This window comes from Polyodon spathula, chromosome 29 (assembly GCF_017654505.1).
Source record: "Polyodon spathula isolate WHYD16114869_AA chromosome 29, ASM1765450v1, whole genome shotgun sequence".
In the NCBI taxonomy this organism is placed as follows: Eukaryota; Metazoa; Chordata; class Actinopteri; order Acipenseriformes; family Polyodontidae; genus Polyodon; species Polyodon spathula.
Window position 1 is genome coordinate 404,959 of NC_054562.1, and position 22,315 is coordinate 427,273.

A 22,315-nucleotide genomic window follows, 5' to 3' on the forward strand; every position below is an offset into this window, starting at 1 on the left:
CTCTCGATGACTTAACTAGACCCTTCCTTGAACGGATAGTTTTAATTAGACCTTTGTACTTGTTTTCAGCTCTTGCACAGTTTGCATATTTCAAGTTAGTCGTGACATTTGGTAAATAACTTCAAACTGTTTAAGAGCTGAAAACAAGTAAAAAGTTCTAATGAAGCAAATGATCAGTTCAATGAAGGGTCTGGTTCAGTAATTAAGAGCTGGGTTGAAATGGAAACCAGCAGCCGCAGCAGGGGGTCCCCAGGACCGAGTTTGAGAAGCCCTGCTCTAGAGGGTCTCGGTGAGCCGGAGCCTAACCCGGCAGACTCTACAAGGACGGGACTCCAGTCCATCGCCAGTCCATCGGCGGTTGGTTTTCCGTGAGTTACGCGGCGATAGCTTGGTCTGCCAGCTGTTGCGTCGTTGCTTCTGTGAAGTAGAAAGTATACTTACCGGTCCTACGCTTACAGAAAAAGTACACGACGCAGATAATTTCTAACACTAGAGCTGGGACAATCACGCAGTGTCTTGTAATCACAGGTGCCTCGCTGAAGGTATCTGTTGAAAGATATTTGGAAAGAGATTTGAAGTCTCCCGCGTATGGCTCCGTGTTCCTGTTCTCTTACTGTTTGAAATGAATTGCATGTGTGGCCTCCATTGAACCAGACCGTAGCTAATTTTCCCATTCATTATTTTCAGTTCCAGCGGTTTGATTTCATGCGCACGACGCAGCAAGACTGCAGAAGCAATGAGGTGACGTTGTGCATGAAAACCCTTTGTGAGCACTCGGGATGGGAACCGCTCACCTTCCTGTCTAATGCTTTTCCTCAGCGGCTGTTTCAGAGAGGAGTGGCTCACCACGCAGGCGATCTCGGCGCCAGCGATCCACAGCGCCTCAGTAACCAGCAGGGTGGAGCCGGTGCTGTAGCTGCCGTCCCGGTTTAATGCTGGGGCTCTCTGCCGCGTGGGGGACGGGACCCCGATAGAGGAGCCATCCCAGGACAGGCTCGCGTCTGAAGGGTAGAAGCCCACAGCTCTGCAGGACAGGATCCGGGAGCCCGAAGTGTTGGAAGGATGAGAGGTGAGGGATAATTGTGGACGGGCTTGGAGAGAGAGAGAGAGAGAGAGAGAGAGAGAGAGAGATCACAAATTACTAATAAAATTGTATTTCTGTAGCGCCTCTTATATCACAGAATCTCAAAGCGCTTTACAGGTCAGAAAGAACTATGCAGTATGAAGTCATATAATCATATTGTTATTAATAATAATACAGGAAATTAATTTTAATGATACATAAAAAACAAAATTACAAAAATAAGTAACCCCATTTATTCATTTCAAATATATATATATATATATATATATATATATATTATATATATATATATATATATATATATATATATTATCATACATCATATAAATATATGTATCATATATCATATAGTCAGGTTTAAAAAAAATCAAAACTCTCAGCCAGTCTTTGCCCTTGACTTACTTTCTCATTACTAGTTACCAGAAGCACCCAAGAAAATAAAACAACGAAGTACCTTTCACGTCCAGGTGGGTGTAGGTACCGTTTAGCAGAGAGTGTGACGCGTCTCCCAGGAGATGCACGGCGCAGAAATACCTGGCGTGATCATAGGGAGTGACGTCACTGATCAGCAGCGTGCTGACGGCAATCTGGGGGGTGCTGTCCTCCGTGCTGATTGAGAAGCGCCCTAACTCCTCGACGACGTCAGAGGGGTCGTTTTCTCCTGCGGTCGGGTGCAGCTTGACTGCCTTCCAATAAAAGTAGGACTTGAAGGCACTGTTTTGAATCAGACGGCAGCTGAGCGTTGCATTCTCTCCGGTCAACAGGGAGAGATGCGAGGGGCTGGAGAGGAGTTTGATTGGGTTACCCACAGCTGTACCTGGACAATAGACCGTGATTATCCACAATAAATAAATAAATAAATTACATGGTCATTTTTTGTTTGAAGCATTTGTCACTGATAACTCTATTACAGCGATCTCGGTTCCCGCAGGCAGGCGCATCCACACACAGGCGGAGGCCCGAACCCGAACCCGAACTCGGGACCTCTCGCATTCAATCATAGCGCATATACTGCTGTACAAAAGAGCCGGCTCTTTTGCAAGGAGCGTGTATCAATGCACGCTAGGACACTTTGAAAGATGCAAGATTTTACTGTACAAAGGTTATAATTATTATTGGAGAATTAGTTTGGCTTTTATCATGAGAAAATGAACACTTTGCATAGTGGTTACTTGGTGTGCAAACTCATCATCCCAATGTTATTATGCAGAGTGACAGTTTGTTTACCAGATATATCCCTAACCCTATCTGTAATCCTAACCCCTTTTGGATACTAGGATATTTTCTATTAATTTTATATAAACTAATTTTTATGGTGGCTCTGCACAGATTTTGAAGTGACTTACCTGTGAAGCAAAAAGCCCAGAGACAGTATGTTCCCCAGTGAAGATCCATGACAAAAACATACAGTGAATACAACTGGTTCTTCTTCAGTGGACAGAAGTAAAGGTCAGATTTTCCGTTGTGGTTTTCAGACGCTAACTTTCTGACCCCGCCCCCCCCAGCAATCTCATTGGCCCACACTGATGCATTCTAACCGCCTTGCCCCTCCCCCCATTGTTATGGACTGTCGTAGAAGTGTCTATTGTAATTTTGAGTAAGCCAAATACTTTAAAAGCGGTTGACCTACAGCTCTGGCCAAAAGTTTTCACCTAGAGTTTTAGGATTAAGACATCATTTATATATATATATCTACTAACAACGAAACGAGCAAGATCGGCCGAATAGCCTCCTCTCGTTTGTAAACTTTCTTATGTTCTGATGTTAACTCAAACCAATAATTCAAGCGCAGCACAGAAACCAGGACCAGAAGACACACGGTGTGCAAGCGGAGACAGACCTAGGAGACAGAGGACAGGAGACGCTTCCTCTTCACACAGAGAGTGGAAAGGGGGATGGAAGGGGCTGCCTGGGGTTACGCGGTGATGTTGTCGAGGCAGAATCACTGGGATCCTTTGAAACCCGGACTTGACAAACTGCAATGAAACTCCTATAAAGATTGTTGGAGTGGGATTGAAATGTTTCTCCAAAACCAGCATGCTGTGGTCAACGTCGATTTAGGTCATTAGAATCTAATGTGCTGATCACAGTCTGTAAATTTCCACTGTGTGTGTGTGTGTGTGTGTGTGTGTGTGTTTTTTTCTGTTCTGTATTTGTCTTTGTAGTGGGTGCAGGAAATAAGCCTGAGCTAGCTCTTGCTAGCACCTGTTCCCCTCTTACCATATGCATGTCACACTATTTTGACATCCGGTAAATGCAAACACTTGGCTATGGTTGCACGATTCTCACAGGCAGCCTCTACCTTCAATGTAACTGCCATTCCTCGACTCTGCCCCCTCTCTGTACAATTAAACCCTGCAGTGACCTCACTCGAAGTTCTCTTTTCATGTGCATGTGATCTCCATCTCCCCTCGATCCTCGGTTCAAAATCACACAGATTCATTCAAGACAAGACCAGTATAAAAATATGGATTTAAAAAAAAAAAAAAAAAAACCTTTATTAATGATGCATTACAGTAATTAAAAAAAAAACTACTTTAAAATAAAAGGTCCAAAACTTATTAACTCTGCATAATAACCTTGTAATAATGTGTACATTTAGGAGGTTGTGCGGTCCAGTAGTTAAAGAAACAATCTTGTAACCAACAGCACCTCGGTTGAAATCCCAGCTCAGCCACTGACTCGCTGTGTGTGACCCTGAGTGAGTCACTGAACCTCCTTGTGCTTCGTCTTTGGGGTGAGTCATTGATGTAAGTGACCCTGCAGCTGATGCATAGCTCATACACCTTAGTCTCTTGTAAAGCATTTTATGATGGTGGTCGTCAATGAAAGGCGCTATATAAAAATAAAGATCATTTTTATTAAATACTAAGTAACTATGTGTGACAATGAAAACTCCTCGCATCTTGCAGTCCCGTTATCATGGTTGTGGTTTAGAAGATGTTTTGTGGCAAGGGCTTGTTTTCTCTGTCTCTGCACAGCAAGAAACTCCGCCCCTACCCAGATTGTTTTGCAGGTTAAACGATCCTAAACAAAGAGAAAATGAAATCAAATAAGTTCTCTGTGGCATTACCTTTCATAGATCATATTGGTGCTCACTATCTCATCTGAACTGTCTTGGATATAGCTGTGGTTTTGCATCACCCAATAAAACGAGCTCCTTTTGCTTTTCAAAGTCGAACGAAACATAAAATCTAACACAAAATATTACCGTCCTCTAATGCTGTCAAAAAAAAATCCCATCCGAATCTCTTCTAATTATAGACAAAACACTTTATTATTATTATTATTATTATTATTATTATTATTATTATTATTATTATTATTATTATTATTATTATTATTATTTATTTGGCAGACCCCTGCTTTATCCCAGGTGGCTCACACAGGCATCACAGGGCAGCACAGATAGGGTTACAATGCAAGCTTCATATTTAAACACAGTGCAGTTTACAGTAAGCGCTGATAATAATAACACTGCTAGAATCCAATATGAACTAGGATGCTGTGTATAATAATAACACTGCTAGAATACAATATGAACTAGGATGCTGTGTATAATAATAACACTGCTAGAATACAATATGAACTAGGATGCTGTGTATAATAATAACACTGCTAGAATCCAATATGAACTAGGATGCTGTGTATAATAATAACACTGCTAGAATACAATATGAACTAGGATGCTGTGTATAATAATAACACTGCTAGAATACAATATGAACTAGGATGCTGTGTATAATAATAACACTGCTAGAATACAATATGAACTAGGATGCTGTGTATAATAATAACACTGCTAGAATACAATATGAACTAGGATGCTGTGTATAATAATAACACTGCTAGAATACAATATGAACTAGGATGCCGTGTATAATAATAACACTGCTAGAATACAATATGAACTAGGATGCTGTGTATAATAATAACACTGCTAGAATACAATATGAACTAGGATGCCGTGTATAATAATAACACTGCTAGAATACAATATGAACTAGGATGCTGTGTATAATAATAACACTGCTAGAATACAATATGAACTAGGATGCCGTGTATAATAATAACACTGCTAGAATACAATATGAACTAGGATGCTGTGTATAATAATAACACTGCTAGAATACAATATGAACTAGGATGCTGTGTATAATAATAACACTGCTAGAATACAATATGAACTAGGATGCTGTGTATAATAATAACACTGCTAGAATACAATATGAACTAGGATGCTGTGTATAATAATAACACTGCTAGAATACAATATGAACTAGGATGCTGTGTATAATAATAACACTGCTAGAATACAATATGAACTAGGATGCTGTGTATAATAATAACACTGCTAGAATCCAATATGAACTAGGATGCTGTGTATAATAATAACACTGCTAGAATACAATATGAACTAGGAGGCTGTGTATAATAATAACACTGCTAGAATACAATATGAACTAGGATGCTGTGTATAATAATAACACTGCTAGAATACAATATGAACTAGGATGCTGTGTATAATAATAACACTGCTAGAATACAATATGAACTAGGATGCCGTGTATAATAATAACACTGCTAGAATCCAATATGAACTAGGATGCCGTGTATAATAATAACACTGCTAGAATCCAATATGAACTAGGATGCCGTGTATAATAATAACACTGCTAGAATACAATATGAACTAGGATGCTGTGTATAATAATAACACTGCTAGAATCCAATATGAATTAGGAGGCTGTGTATAATAATAACACTGCTAGAATACAAAAATGAACTAGGATGTTGTGTATAATAATAACACTGCTAGAATCCAATATGAACTAGGATGCTGTGTATAATAATAACACCGCTAGAATCCAATATGAACTAGGATGCTGTGTATAATAATAACACTGCTAGAATCCAATATGAACTAGGAGGCAGCGAGTTATATCTGCAGTGACAGATTAGCAGTGCAACAGCGTCAGGATAGCGCATCAGCTGAGGATCCAGTGACGAGGCGCTGAGGGCAGGCGAGTCCAGCGCTGACCAGGAGGGAGCGATCAAGAGATCTACCTGTTCTGTCTGAACAGGTGGGTAACACCTTTCACAGTGATTGTCGGCTAGCTAATCTTCAACGCTGATACTCAATACTTTATTTCATGAGCAACATACCTCTTCTGCGCTTTTGAAAAGTCCTCATAACCATAGTGACAGCCAGGAGCATTGCAGCAAGGCTCACCACAATGATTATTACCAAGATTGCAGTATCTAAAAGGAGAGAAATAAACAGGCATCAGAAGTTGGTTTTCAAAGTGTTGGACAGCTTTGTGTCACAGTATAGTTACAACAGTTTAAGATAAAGGAACTGATGGAAGTCTGATAATCAGACTCCTGTTGCACACCAGTATCACCCAGTCCAGGTTTTGCTACCAGCTTGATCAGCCCCCAGTGTGTCTAGGTAACAAGCTCAGGTGTGCCTTATTATTAAACTCACAGTGAAACCAGGACTGGATCACAATGCTGTGCAGCGGGAGTGTGATTATTAAACTCCTAGTGAAAGCAGGACTGGATCACAATGCTGTGCAGCGGGAGTGTGATTATTAAACTCCTAGTGAAACCAGGACTGGATCACAATGCTGTGCAGCGGGAGTCTGATTATTAAACTCCTAGTGAAAGCAGGACTGGATCACAATGCTGTGCAGCGGGAGTCTGATTATTAAACTCCTAGTGAAACCAGGACTGGATCACAATGCTGTGCAGCGGGAGTCTGATTATTAAACTCCTAGTGAAACCAGGACTGGATCACAATGCTGTGCAGCGGGAGTCTGATTATTAAACTCCTAGTGAAAGCAGGACTGGATCACACTGCTGTGCAGCGGGGTATTTATTTCCGTCCCTGTCGTGTAGAATATCACTGTGCATTTTTGGAAACTAGCAAATGTTCCTGATGCAGGAAGACAAACTGAAGGTATTGGAAATAAAGGTTTCTAAAAGAAACTCTTGTCTGAAATGATTCTGATTATCTCCTCTCATAATTAATTGATTCGTTCCGAGACTTGGTGGTCCAGTGGCTAAAGAAAAGGGCTTGATACCAGGAGGTTCAAATCCCAGCTCAGCCATTGACTCACTGTGTGTGTGTTGAGACTCTGAGCAAGTCACTGAACCTCCTTGTGCGCCGTCCTTCGCATGAGACGCCAAACAAACGAGGTCCTATTGGAAGAGACTCTGCAGCAGCCCCTGACTCACTGTGTGTGTGTGAGAGACCCTGAGCGAGTCACTGAACCTCCTTGTGCGCCGTCCTTCGCATGAGACGCCAAACAAACGAGGTCCTATTGGAAGAGACTCTGCAGCAGCCCCTGACTCACTGTGTGTGTGTGAGAGACCCTGAGCAAGTCACTGAACCTCCTTGTGCGCCGTCCTTCGCATGAGACGCCAAACAAACGAGGTCCTATTGGAAGAGACTCTGCAGCAGCCCCTGACTCACTGTGTGTGTGTGAGAGACCCTGAGCGAGTCACTGAACCTCCTTGTGCTCCGTCCTTCGGACGAGACGCCAAACAAACGAGGTCCTATTGGAAGAGACTCTGCAGCAGCCCCTGACTCACTGTGTGTGTGTGAGAGACCCTGAGCAAGTCACTGAACCTCCTTGTGCGCCGTCCTTCGCATGAGACGCCAAACAAACGAGGTCCTATTGGAAGAGACTCTGCAGCAGCCCCTGACTCACTGTGTGTGTGTGAGAGACCCTGAGCGAGTCACTGAACCTCCTTGTGCTCCGTCCTTCGGACGAGACGCCAAACAAACAAGGTCCTATTGGAAGAGACTCTGCAGCAGCCCCTGACTCACTGTGTGTGTGTGAGAGACCCTGAGCAAGTCACTGAACCTCCTTGTGCTCCGTCCTTCGGATGAGACGCCAAACAAACGAGGTCCTATTGGAAGAGACTCTGCAGCAGCCCCTGACTCACTGTGTGTGTGTGAGAGACCCTGAGCAAGTCACTGAACCTCCTTGTGCTCCGTCCTTCGCATGAGACGCCAAACAAACGAGGTCCTATTGGAAGAGACTCTGCAGCAGCCCCTGACTCACTGTGTGTGTGTGAGAGACCCTGAGCGAGTCACTGAACCTCCTTGTGCTCCGTCCTTTGGATGAGACGTCAAACAAACGAGGTCCTATTGGAAGAGACTCTGCAGCAGCCCCTGACTCACTGTGTGTGTGTGAGAGACCCTGAGCAAGTCACTGAACCTCCTTGTGCTCCGTCCTTCGCATGAGACGCCAAAGAAACGAGGTCCTATTGGAAGAGACTCTGCAGCAGCCCCTGACTCACTGTGTGTGTGTGAGAGACCCTGAGCGAGTCACTGAACCTCCTTGTGCTCCGTCCTTCGGATGAGACGCCAAACAAACGAGGTCCTATTGGAAGAGACTCTGCAGCAGCAGCAGCGGTTGTTGATGATGCAGAGTTCACCCCCCCTGGTCTCTGGAAGTCGCTCTGGATAAAAGCATCTGCTGAATAACTTAATGATAATAAAGTACTTACCCCAGTTGTTGTTGCATTTGATTTTCTCCACTGGTACGTTTTCTGAGGAGTTGCTGACCTGGTTGTGTGCTTTGCAAGTGAAGGACCCATCTGCATTGGGGTCCAGGGAAACCATCAACAGACTCCCATTGTAAGCACTGATCACTGTGTGATGAATTCCAGTCCAGCTCCACTGTATTGAGATGCTCGTCCCCCTCTCTGCAGTACAATTCAGAGTGACATTGCATCTTCCATCGAGGCTGGAAGCCATAGAGGAGTGGATCACAGGTTTAGAGACAGGAGCTGCTCAAAACAAGGACAAAAGATTTGTGTTACTATTCAATGTAATTCCAGTCCAGTTTAACTGCAGTTCCAATGTAATTCCAGTCCAGTCCAGTGATATTAAACTGCAGTTACAATGTAATTCCAGTCCAGTCTAGTGATATTAAACTGCAGTTACAATGTAATTCCAGTCCAGTCCAGTGATATTAAACTGCAGTTACAATGTAATTCCAGTCCAGTCTAGTGATATTAAACTGCAGTTACAATGTAATTCCAGCCCAGTCCAGTGATATTAAACTGCAGTTACAATGTAATTCCAGTCCAGTCCAGTGATATTAAACTGCAGTTACAATGTAATTCCAGCCCAGTCTAGTGATATTAAACTGCAGTTACAATGTAATTCCAGTCCAGTCTAGTGATATTAAACTGCAGTTACAATGTAATTCCAGCCCAGTCCAGTGATATTAAACTGCAGTTACAATGTAATTCCAGTCCAGTCTAGTGATATTAAACTGCAGTTACAATGTAATTCCAGTCCAGTCCAGTGATATTAAACTGCAGTTACAATGTAATTCCAGTCCAGTCCAGTGATATTAAACTGCAGTTACAATGTAATTCCAGTCCAGTCTAGTGATATTAAACTGCAGTTACAATGTAATTCCAGTCCAGTCTAGTGATATTAAACTGCAGTTACAATGTAATTCCAGTCCAGTCTAGTGATATTAAACTGCAGTTACAATGTAATTCCAGTCCAGTCTAGTGATATTAAACTGCAGTTACAATGTAATTCCAGCCCAGTCCAGTGATATTAAACTGCAGTTACAATGTAATTCCAGTCCAGTCCAGTGATATTAAACTGCAGTTACAATGTAATTCCAGTCCAGTCTAGTGATATTAAACTGCAGTTACAATGTAATTCCAGTCCAGTCTAGTGATATTAAACTGCAGTTACAATGTAATTCCAGCCCAGTCTAGTGATATTAAACTGCAGTTACAATGTAATTCCAGCCCAGTCTAGTGATATTAAACTGCAGTTACAATGTAATTCCAGTCCAGTCTAGTGATATTAAACTGCAGTTACAATGTAATTCCAGCCCAGTCTAGTGATATTAAACTGCAGTTACAATGTAATTCCAGTCCAGTCTAGTGATATTAAACTGCAGTTACAATGTAATTCCAGTCCAGTCTAGTGATATTAAACTGCAGTTACAATGCAATTCCAGTCCAGTCCAGTGATATTAAACTGCAGTTACAATGTAATTCCAGTCCAGTCCAGTGATATTAAACTGCAGTTACAATGTAATTCCAGCCCAGTCTAGTGATATTAAACTGCAGTTACAATGTAATTCCAGTCCAGTCCAGTGATATTAAACTGCAGTTACAATGTAATTCCAGTCCAGTCTAGTCTAGTGATATTAAACTGCAGTTCCAGTGTAATTCCAGTCCAGTCTAGTGATATTAAACTGCAGTTACAATGTAATTCCAGTCCAATCGAGTCTAGTGATATTAAACTGCAGTTACAATATAATTCCAGTCCATTCTAGTATAGTGATATTAAACTGCAGTTACAATGCAGGGATGGAAATAAGACTCCCTATTGCACAGCTGATGCATTCCTAGTTTCACAATGAGTTTAATAATAAGACACACCTGAGCTTGTTACCTAGACACACTGTTTAATGCCATAGCGACCTATTTCACTAACTAATGCAGACTATAAGATATTTATGAAAATGCTAGCTATGCCAGAGGGATCTTAATAAGCCAATTATACACGAAAAATCAAAGTGGATTCAGCAGTTAAAAAATACCTCATTAATAATGCAGAGAACTCTTAACAGTGTAGACGCTTGAGGACGAAGACAAGTGTCTCACCATTCAACTAAACAGAAAGCTCTCTAGTGGAGAGGCAAGCAATGGGTCTTATGCTTCTGTCGGTATTATTATTAACTCATCAACCTCTAGCAGGAGATGCTAAAAATGTTTTACATGATGTATATCACAGTGGGTCAACGCTCAGCCTCCAATCCAACACACCCCCTTAACCCATTCTACAGATCAATCAACTTGCCTTGAACGATTAGGCGATGAGTTGAAATGTGTTGTACTTCCCCATTTTCCGCAACGAGGACAGCTGTATACTCTCCATCATTATCCCGGGCAACATTCTTCAGCTCTAGCGAAAACGTGACATTGCAGATACTTGCTTTCTCTGAGTAATTGATGCACTTGTCTAGATCGCAGACCGCCAAACGATCGTCGGAGAAAGTCCAGTAGAAATCTTGGAAGGGCAGTTCTGGATGTTTCTCCAGATGGAATGTAATCGACTCTCCTTCTTTTCCATACACTAGCTTTGCAGGTGACTCCCCCAGAGCTGAAATAAAATGAAAATGTTTGGACAAAAAAAGGTAACACTTTCCAGTCAGTGTCTCTAATGACTGTGTGTTTGCATAGTAGTTACTTAGTAAATCCATGTGTGCTTATACATCATCGCAATGTTATTATGCAGAGTTACAATGTACTGAATGTGAGATACAGGGCAGAGCACATTCAATACAAACAATGCAAATACATTCAATACAGTGAGATACAGGGCAGAGCACATTCAATACAAACAATGCAAATGCATTCAATACAGTGAGATACAGGGCAGAGCACATTCAATACAGTGAGATACAGGGCAGAGCACATTCAATACAAACAATGCAAATGCATTCAATACAGTGAGATACAGGGCAGAGCACATTCAATACAGTGAGATACAGGGCAGAGCACATTCAATACAGTGAGATACAGGGCAGAGCACATTCAATACAGTGAGATACAGGGCAGAGCACATTCAATACAAACAATGCAAATGCATTCAATACAGTGAGATACAGGGCAGAGCACATTCAATACAGTGAGATACAGGGCAGAGCACATTCAATACAAACAATGCAAATGCATTCAATACAGTGAGATACAGGGCAGAGCACATTCAATACAGTGAGATACAGGGCAGAGCACATTCAATACAGTGAGATACAGGGCAGAGCACATTCAATACAAACAATGCAAATGCATTCAATACAGTGAGATACAGGGCAGAGCACATTCAATACAGTGAGATACAGGGCAGAGCACATTCAATACAGTGAGATACAGGGCAGAGCACATTCAATACAAACAATGCAAATGCATTCAATACAGTGAGATACAGGGCAGAGCACATTCAATACAAACAATGCAAATGCATTCAATACAGTGAGATACAGGGCGGAGCACATTCAATACAGTGAGATACAGGGCAGAGCACATTCAATACAGTGAGATACAGGGCAGAGCACATTCAATACAGTGAGATACAGGGCAGAGCACATTCAATACAAGCATTAAAACACAATGCAAATACATTAATTACAGGGCTAGGATGTGAATTGCAAGCATTGTGGATGCGTGTGTCAAGGCCAGGTTTGGAATTCCCCTCCACGTTTTGCTGCTCTAGTATTTAAACAGTAAACGATCGCGGTGTGAAGGTTTCTCAGACCAGATCAAATGCACAGCGACGTTGTTTATTTTAGGGTAATTTTAGGGTTGTTGTTGTTGTTGTTTTTAAAAGAGGTGAAATTATTGTCACTGGTCATCAATCCGGGACACCCTTGTAAAAGAGGCCCCTGTCTGCCTGGGTTCATTAAAGAATAATTAAAACACATTTAATTTGGATCACAATGACGTCAGCTAGAAAAATATAGAAACCCGCTTACCTGATAGCAAGTGAATATACAGTACCAAGAGAAAAAGACGTTGAATATCTGTTACAGTGCTTCTTATTCTCAACACCATGTTCAAACCCGACACACACACACGAGAGAGAGAGAGAGAGAGAGAGAGAGAGAGAGAGAGAGAGAGAGAAAGAGAGAGAGAGATAGATATACTGACAAAATAGGAAATAGTGGGGGTGTTATTTCCTGTACTACTGCAGTAAACTGTGTATTGAAACCCCACAGTTTCTTTAAATTATAGGACAACGATAATGGCGGGCGATCCTTTATTTTTGAGTGTCAGAAATAAGTATTTCAATGATGGTAACATTGTCTATTATGCGCCTCTCATTACTGTGCGTTGATATAGTAGTTACTTAATATTAATAGGTCAATTAGCAGAAGCTTTTATCTAAAGTTACTTACAGAGACTAGGGGGGTGAACTCTGCATCATGAACAACCGCTGCTGCTGCTGCAGAGTCTCTTCCAATAGGACCTCGTTTGTTTGGCGTCTCATCCAAAGGACGGAGCACAAGGAGGTTCAGTGACTCGCTCAGGGTCTCTCACACACACACAGTGAGTCAGGGGCTGCTGCAGAGTCTCTTCCAATAGGACCTCGTTTGTTTGGCGTCTCATCCGAAGGACGGAGCACAAGGAGGTTCAGTGACTTGCTCAGGGTCTCTCACACACACACAGTGAGTCAGGGGCTGCTGCAGAGTCTCTTCCAATAGGACCTCGTTTGTTTGGCGTCTCATCCAAAGGACGGAGCACAAGGAGGTTCAGTGACTTGCTCAGGGTCTCTCACACACACACAGTGAGTCAGGGGCTGCTGCAGAGTCTCTTCCAATAGGACCTTGTTTGTTTGGCGTCTCATGCGAAGGACGCAGCACAAGGAGGTTCAGTGACTTGCTCAGGGTCTCTCTCACACACACAGAGAGTCAGTGTGAGCCGGGTGAACCTCCTGGTATCTAGACCCCTTTTCTTTAAACCACTGGACCACCTTCTGGGAGCTAGTATCTGAGTGTTACCTCTTGTGTGCCTTTCTTTAAACAGCTCCGGTGTCTAAACCTGTCATCCAGCCCTCATCAATCACCAACGTAAGAGGTCTTTGCAACTATACTCTGGTCTGCTCTGTGGAGGAAGGTACGAAAGGGTCTATTGGCTGGGAGTGGCCTGAAGTTAATTGTAGCCAGCTGGTTCTTTCCAATGAAAGGATTCAGTGGCTGAGCAAGGATTTCTCTAACCACTGGACCACCAAACCTTCTACGTGTGCTTACATATCATTACAATGTTATTTTGCAGAGTTACAATGTACTTTATGTGTATTATTTTTTTTGCATGATATAACCCTAACCCTAACCCTGTATGATACTATTGAGCCCTTACACTGTATTGCAGAAAGATTCTCACACTAAGTCCATTGTAACTCTGCATGATAACACTGCAATGATGTGTGAGCACACGGGTCTTCACTAACTGCTCTGCAAACACACAGCAATTAGAGACACTCAACAAAGCATCTATTTCCAGAACGGTACTGGTGACCCAAACTCACAGCTTCTCACCTGTCACACCACTCTGCAGACCTGTGAACAAAAACAGGATGTGATGCGATAAATTCTACAGCACTTCTTTCGCGTCTGCAGATTCAGATTCCGCTGAGCAAAAACTGAAAATCTTTGATCAGGACTTCAAGCATGAAGGAGCTTCTTAGACGGACTCTGCTTTTGGGTTACCTGATAAATCTAGGTAATTATCTTTTACATCTCCTTCATGTCATCTTTATGCTGCTCGTCCCCCTTAATCAGTTAGCTGGCTCCCAGCTGTGCAGCTCTGCGCGAATGTTTTTTTTATCACCCTCTATATAGAATGAACTCACTCTGCTTCATAAAGCTGCTGAATAATCCTACGTTAACATATCGAATTACACTGTAGATTTGACGATATATTTAATTGTGAAAATGTGACATTTCGAATTCTGACATGAATCAACTATTATGGCTTCCGGTATAGACTTTTATGCGATATCATTTCGTAGTTTCTTTGATTACATGATGTTAAATAAAATTATATTCATATCGTTTTTGTTTTTTGTTTTGTTTTTTTGTTTTTTTTTAATGATGTCTTATTCCTAAAATTGTAGGGGGTGCAACACTTTTGCCTAGAGCTGTACACTAACATATAGTCAGTTTCAATTCCCTATGCACCAGTTCGGTATTTACTGTTTCGATACAAGTTCCCAGTTTAATTGAAAACCCCTCTGGGTATGTTAGAATTTCAGTTCCCGCTCGGTAATCAGAGATATAGAAACACACTCGTGTGTGAAAATATCAGACCGCTTTGTAATCATACGTCTTAAACAGCTTCTGAAAAGCCTCTCCGCGTTTGATCGGGTGCAGCTCCACGTTCCTTTTCTCTATGAAAATGAATCGCACGACTGGGCTATTTCACCGATTCAATCGGACGGTCACAAATTTGCCTGTTTTGATTTCCAGTTCCAGGGTTTTAGACTCTGGGAGGCAATGGGAGGGGTGTTCTAATACACGTGACTATGGGACAAGGCAATGAACTCTTACCACAAGCAAGGATTCACGCTGCACAGGAGCGAAGCAACCTTCCTTCAGTGCAGATTGAGAGAAACGGTTGTCTTATTCGCACAGTTTCGCTATAATAACACATAGGACAAAACAGACCACTTAACCATCCTGTTAGGTTTCGTGGTCTATTTGACCCGACCAGTTTCCAATTAGCTTAAATGCTATTTTTCTGTTCATTTTCTGTATAATATTTTCCTAAGTTGCGGGTCATGAACTTATACACAGAAAACAGAACCTTTGAGCTGTTTATTTTTATTTTTTATTTAGAACAGGTCATGTGTACAAATAAGATGTTTCGGGTCACTGTGACCCGTGGCGTTTATCTATGTTTTTATTTTATTATTATTATTATATTTGTATTATTATCTCTGGAAATGGATGCTCCAGTCTGGAGATATTTATGAACAAAAAAACAAACACTATATATCTACAAGGCAGAGGCTAATTTTCTCTGTCAGTGTTGCAACAGCATCTCACTGGTAAAGACACTCCAGAATGAGGAGCTCCCAGGCTGGCAGTCAAAGAAGTTTTATCACAGCTCCTGGACTAAAAGAGCAGGAAAGAGTCAAACCTTTGCAAATAAAAACAGTTAATCAATTTAAGTCTGTTTTTTAAACTAGTTTGAAATTGCATCGGGTCAATATGACCCAAAACAGATGTACCTAAATTCTGAACATAATAGGAGAGTTAAATGGAGCGGAACTTTCTGACGGTTTTTCAATCGCTTTCCACTGGATTCAGCGGGTCTCTTGTTTTGATAGAAACTGACTTTCTTCATATCATCTGCAGTATTATTTTCCAATAACACTTTCCACTGCGTGTCTTTACAGTGTTACTGTGCATCATTAGACCTACTGTGTCAATATTTCTACATGATATAACCCTAACCCTATCAATCAATCAATCAATCAATCTTTATTTTATATAGCGCCTTTCGTAGTGGAGCACCATCACACAGCGCTTTACAAGATGCAATAAATACAAGAAAATCCATAATACTACAAACACAGAGAAATGCATCATACATGATATACAGTAAAAAAAAAAAAAAAAAAAAAAACCTAACCCTAACCCAGTTATTGAAATCAGACTCCTGTTGCACAGCAGTGTCACCCAGTCCAGGTTTTACTACGAGCTTGATTAGCCCTCAGTGTGTCTAGGGAACAAGCTCAGGTGTAAAACCAGGAATTAATGAAACTGCTTTGCAGTGGGAGTGTTATTTCCATCCCAGCCTAACCTTACCCCTTTTCTGATACAATATATCATGCAAAAAGAATTCCACATGAAGTACATTGTAACTCTGAATAATAACATAGTAACTGCTCTGCAAACACGCAGCAATTAGAGACTCTTAATGGGAAGTGTTGCTGAATATCTGATTCACGTTTCTAGTTGCAGGCAGCAATGGAGTAACAGATCAATATGGAGCCGAGGGGAAATCGATCCATCTCACTGTGGAGCAGCCCAAGGGTTTTCATGAACTGAACTGGTATTTTGAAAACGGTACAAAGTTCCGCTTGGTGAAATACGACAAGACCGGATTCAAACTGGCAGCGTCACTGAGGGTGACTTTCAATGAGTCAGATCTGTCTTTGACGGTCAACAGCTTAACGCTGCAAGATCTGGGGTTGTATACTGCGGAGAAAATCAACGACAAAGGCCAACACACCGTGTTAATAAGCTACCAGCTTTACGTGGAAGGTACGTGACTTCATTTCATTTTCTGCTCCTGTGTGACACGGCTGGAGAACCCTGTTCGGTCGGTAATGTTAAACCAGTTTGCACGGGGTTCAAATTGTTGGAGAGATAAAGCATGGGCAGAAATGCATATGGTAAACAAGTAAGCGTGATAACCTTGTAAATGATAGTAGTTAGCGGTTGGTTGCACTTCAACCATCAATTCAGTTCTATTGATAACACCGTGTAACATTATTATTGTTATTATTATTTTTTGTTCCTGGGTAGTAAGTGTTATTTTCTAATTGCTTATGCCTCAAAAGTATAGAAAATGGCTATTATTCCCCACAAACTTTGCTTTTGTGACCAGGACAGTGATATTTTGAAATTTACCTATTTCCAATGAGAAAACGGAAGCTTTTGTGTCTTTTCGTTCACATAAAGTCAGAAAAAAACAACATATGAATCCAAATTAACATGTATTTATACTAAAGTAAATTTACAGTATAATCGTCTGGAAAAACTACTCACTTCTAAATCTTTTGAAGTAATTTTTGTATTACTTTAGTATAAATACATGTTAAATAAATACATGACTTTTGTTTGAAGGAGGTTCAGTGACTCGCTCAGGGTCTCTCACACACACACAGTGAGTCAGGGGCTGCTTCAGAGTCTCTTCCAATAGGACCTCGTTTGTTTGGCGTCTCGTCCGAAGGACGGAGCACAAGGAGGTTCAGTGACTTGCTCAGGGTCTCTCACACACACACAGTGAGTCAGGGGCTGCTGCAGAGTCTCTTCCAATAGGACCTCGTTTGTTTGGCGTCTCGTCCGAAGGACGGAGCACAAGGAGGTTCAGTGACTTGCTCAGGGTCTCTCACACACACACAGTGAGTCAGGGGCTGCTGCAGAGTCTCTTCCAATAGGACCTCGTTTGTTTGGCGTCTCGTCCGAAGGACGGAGCACAAGGAGGTTCAGTGACTTGCTCAGGGTCTCTCTCACACACACAGTGAGTCAGTGGCTGAGCCGGGTGAACCTCCTGGTATCTAGACCCCTTTTCTTTAAACCACTGGACCACCTTCTGGGAGCTAGTATCTGAGTGTTACCTCTTGTGTGCCTTTCTTTAAATAGCTCCGGTGTCTAAACCTGTCATCCAGCCCTCATCAATCACCAACGTAAGAGGTCTTTGCAACTATACTCTGGTCTGCTCTGTGGAGGAAGGTACGAAAGGGTCTATTGGCTGGGAGTGGCCTGAAGTTAATTGTACCCAGCCGGTTCTTTCCAATGAAAGGCGCACCCTGGAGTTCTCTCAAGGCTCAGGTTGCGATGACCAAATAGATTCCTTCACCTGCAATGCGGGGAATCACGTGAGCAGAGAATCAACGACCATCACGATGGAGGAATTGAGATGCGACCAGACAGACCCTGGTAAAGAAACACGCACCAACCTTAATGGGTTACCTTGTTCTGAATGAGGTTATAGTGTTCCCCAAGGGTTTGAAAAGTGTTGCTGAACGGGTGCTGCCAGACCCCACTCTAAATGAACCCTCTAGATCAGGGGTCTCCAATACTGGTTCCTAAAAATAATTTAGGATATAGTTCGGAAGAAAACCAGGAGGGACACTCCGGAACTCCAGGACCAGGATTGGAGGACCTCTGCTCTAGAGGAATGCAAGAAAACCCTTAGAATTACCTCTAGGAGGGCTCAATGTCCTATTTTTTCTAAGTGTAAACTCAAACTATTAAACTGGAGAAATGTTCAATATCTAATCAATTTATTAAGAGACAAGTCATGCAAGTAGCACTGAAATACAACTTCAAATCAGACATACAAAGCACATCGACTCATGTTACAGTAGACTCTTGTTAATTTCAGCGCCCCCTGTGTGATTATCAGTAAGATACACAGTGATATACTTTATATGGAATACCTGTTAACTGCATACAATTGTGAAGCACGTTTCCTTTGAAAAGATCTGTTCCTTATTCTGGATAAGACTGTGAGGCACACACGGGATCTGCAATTCACAAATCCTAGAGCATTCATAAGCATCGTGTTTCACTGAGTTTTATGACATAAACAGGGATATGCAATTATCATGCGGCTCCGCGTTCCTTTTCTCTCGCCGTTTGAAATGAATTGCATGTGCGGGTCTATTAAAGCCATCCATTCAATCAGCCGATTGCTAAATTCCCCTCTGACCCCCCCCCCCCCCCCCCCCCCCCAAAAAAAAAAAGTTAAGGCCACGTGGTTTTGATTACACGCGCACAGCAGATCAAAACAACAGAAGCAACGTGTGCGCGTGTTCTCCTAAATCTGCACGCTGCTGTACAATTAGAGAGTGATTGCTGAATTAATCCGAGGTGTCAGTAAGCTAGCGCTGTTCCACCCCCCCCCCCCGTGTGTGTGTATTATATTTTTTTATTATTATTTTGTCTTGCAGATTCAGCCTCTCTTATTTCCCTAACCAGTCTCCTGTGCCTACCTTTATTCCTGGTGATCACCGCGCTTGTCTATATGTGCGTCATTCACAAGACGAAACCCATATGTAAGCCTTTTTCTTTTTGTGTGTGAACCAACGTGTCAATAGCGAGCTATGCTGAGATAATGTCTGAGTGCAGGTATAGCGGCCAACTCTGCTCCTGGAGAGCCGCAGGGGTCCCCGAGGGTCTCCAATGGTGAAAGCACGGCCGCGTGGTGTGCAGGGGGCGAGTCACAGAGTCAGGGGTGCGCAGGGGTCCCTGAGGGTCTCCCCTGGTAAAAGCAGGGGTCAGTCACACAGTCAGGGGAGCGCAGGGGTCCCTGAGGGTCTCCCCTGGTAAAAGCAGGGGTCAGTCACACAGTCAGGGGAGCGCAGGGGTCCCTGAGGGTCTCCCCTGGTAAAAGCAGGGGTCAGTCACACAGTCAGGGGAGCGCAGGGGTCTCCTCTGGTGTATATTCACTTGATTTATACTGACGTTGTTTTCTGTTCTTTGTTTCTCCAGGCATAGCTGACAGTTTTGTTTCCCCGCCTGCAAGAACAGTAACCCCGGACATAACAACCGTGTACGCAGTTGCCGGTTTCAAGGATTCCCGCGTCTATGACGATATTGGGCAGTCGTGTTATTCTGTTGTGAACCATAACGCGTCTTTCATCAGTGCCAGAAACACAGAAACTATATATGATAACGTGCACAACATTGAATCGACGTAATTAAAAAAAAACCGTCTCGAAGCTTCGCTTTGAAACACAAATCTTGGAATTATTTGTCTGGTTTTTTTTTGCAGTTCATTTTTATAAGATGGTTATTTCTTACTCTCCTCTCACTCCTCTCTCTCTCCCCCTCTCCTCTCCTCTCCTCCCCTCTCCTCTCCTCTCCTTGAAAACGACGAGATGCAGCGCTTAAGTGTTCTATTCTGAATTCTATTTTTTTTTGTATGAACCGCGCATGCGTTTTGCATTAAATAAATAATTTAAAAAAACACACACGTGGAAAGAATGATAGCTTGTCTGGTGTCTCTGTCTAATTCAGCATTCATATTGTAACAATGTGATCTACACAGTGGCTGCTACCGATTATACACGTCCGTTAAGTATATACACCATATATATATATATATATATGAACACAACTGATTTCTTTTAAGATCAAAGACACTTCAAAATGACATCCAAAAAAGTCTATACCGGAAGCCATTCTAGTAGCACAGTAAGTATTTCATGTTAGATTTCGAAATGTCACTTTTGTTTTTCAATTTCTGTCAGTTTTTCTGTCAAGGATACGCGGGGGGGAAACTACAAAGCTGCGGTAGGTAAATTGAATATTTTAACGTAACATTATCCTGCAGGTTTCATTCGACTTTATGAAGCAAAAAGATAGAGCGTGACATGCAAAACTTTTGACCGTAGCTGTAATTCTCAATCTGCACCGCCAGAGGGCGGTGTATTGCCACCTGCAAGCAATGTTTCCCGGGCAACAATTGACCATATAAGTCCAACACCATCCCGGCTCTGCTCGCTAGCGGTCACACGAATGCTGCAGATCCATGAGGTACAGAAAGCGGAGCTCGGCGCGCCATAAAAAACTCGTTTCAGCAGACCTGTCTTCAATGAAGGCGTTTCCATGCGTGTTCTTTATCTCTTTATTTCTTTCTAATACAGCTTTAGGGCAGTATATACACATACACGCTTTTCCTTTGTAAATAACACACGTTTCTAAAACGCATTCCGATTCTGTTTGCCTAATCTCAGTCAACGAAAACTTCACTGTCGTGTTCGTCAGTTATTTGTTTCAACACAGTGAGTCTTCCCTCTGCTCGTGTCTTGTCACGCTGACCACTATATATATCAGTGCTGCTCTAAGTAATTTGGGCACGGGCATAAATCGATCATACTTGGCTGTTTGCGGGCACGCTGACTATTTCATAGGTTCTTATGTTAAACATTGCCTCCTCGAGACAAACACAGAGTGTGTGTGTGTAATATATATATATATATATATATATATATATATATATATATATATATATATATATATATATATATATTGACAAATTTGTCAACATTATTGTTTGAAGGATCGCTCATCTCCAGGACAATTATTCAGAGAAAGTTGATTCGTAACTAAATATACTACAATGTTTCCCTTATCTGGTGAAATAAAAAAAAAAAAAAAAAACAGAGATAGAAAATTAAATTCTACATACTGAAATGTATTATTTTTCTCAATAACAGTCGGCAAAATGCAGCGCTTACCCGGCTGCGGAAGGGTGGTGGGTAATTCACTGACACAGGAGACAGACAGGTGTACTCGAAAACACCACACAGGTGCGCAGTTTTATTTCAAGTGTGTTTTGTTTATTTAGCCCGCAGAGGGCGCTGTTTGTCCGTGGTCTGCTTACCAACTATGGTAAACAGAACCACGGGAATACCAAGCTGCAAACGGCAAGCAGTTAAGGGTGCGGGCGCACTCGCAGGTGCTCCAAACAATGATTTAAAAATAAAAGGCAAAAGGAAAAGGGAAAATAAAACAGTAAAATGTAGAATGTTGAATTTAATTTACAAAGGAAAAGCGTGTATGTGTATATACTGCCGTAAATATTTATTAGAAAGAAAGAAAGAACGAACGAACACACATGGAAACGCTTTCATTGAAGACAGAACCAGGATGTTAGTAGCTTATTGATCCCAGAATCAAGCAGCTTCTTGAAGATCCCTGGGTGTCCCTGGGAGCCACGCTTCTGGTAGTGATAAAAACAGATTAATAATTCTACAGAGGTTCAAGGATGTTTTGAATATGCCCTCCTAGTATACTATAGTGTACACATTACAGTTTTCGTTGACTGAGATTAGGCAAACAGAATCAGAATGCGTTTTAGAAACTTGTGTTATTTACAAAGGAAAAGCGTGTATGTGTATATACTGCCCTAAAGCTTTATAAGAAAGAAAGAAGG

At 42.0% G+C, this 22,315-nt stretch overlaps 3 protein-coding genes across 3 annotated transcripts; 1 reads left to right on the forward strand and 2 right to left on the reverse strand.

The window, feature by feature from the left end:
* Positions 1 to 703: 703 nt before the first annotated feature.
* LOC121302094 (immunoglobulin kappa light chain-like) lies at positions 704 to 2,479 on the reverse strand. The gene is made up of 4 exons (XM_041231915.1): positions 2,431 to 2,479; positions 1,539 to 1,901; positions 788 to 1,091; positions 704 to 725 (listed from the first exon to the last, which is right to left on the reverse strand). Exons 1-4 carry the CDS (start codon positions 2,477 to 2,479, stop codon positions 704 to 706), a joined length of 738 nt encoding a protein of 245 aa, XP_041087849.1.
* Positions 2,480 to 3,790: 1,311 nt separating this feature from the next.
* Positions 3,791 to 12,721, reverse strand: LOC121302427 (SLAM family member 5-like). Its single transcript, XM_041232395.1, has 5 exons — positions 12,613 to 12,721; positions 10,938 to 11,240; positions 8,606 to 8,887; positions 6,251 to 6,346; positions 3,791 to 4,111 (listed from the first exon to the last, which is right to left on the reverse strand). The coding sequence occupies exons 1-5, from the start codon at positions 12,689 to 12,691 to the stop codon at positions 4,005 to 4,007; spliced, it is 867 nt and encodes a 288-aa protein (XP_041088329.1). The 5' UTR covers positions 12,692 to 12,721; the 3' UTR covers positions 3,791 to 4,004.
* Positions 12,722 to 14,019: 1,298 nt separating this feature from the next.
* Positions 14,020 to 20,346, forward strand: LOC121302424 (SLAM family member 9-like). Its single transcript, XM_041232387.1, has 5 exons — positions 14,020 to 14,359; positions 16,600 to 16,908; positions 18,013 to 18,309; positions 19,326 to 19,430; positions 19,867 to 20,346. Exons 1-5 carry the CDS (start codon positions 14,308 to 14,310, stop codon positions 20,073 to 20,075), a joined length of 972 nt encoding a protein of 323 aa, XP_041088321.1. The 5' UTR covers positions 14,020 to 14,307; the 3' UTR covers positions 20,076 to 20,346.
* The last annotated feature ends 1,969 nt before the right edge of the window (positions 20,347 to 22,315 follow it).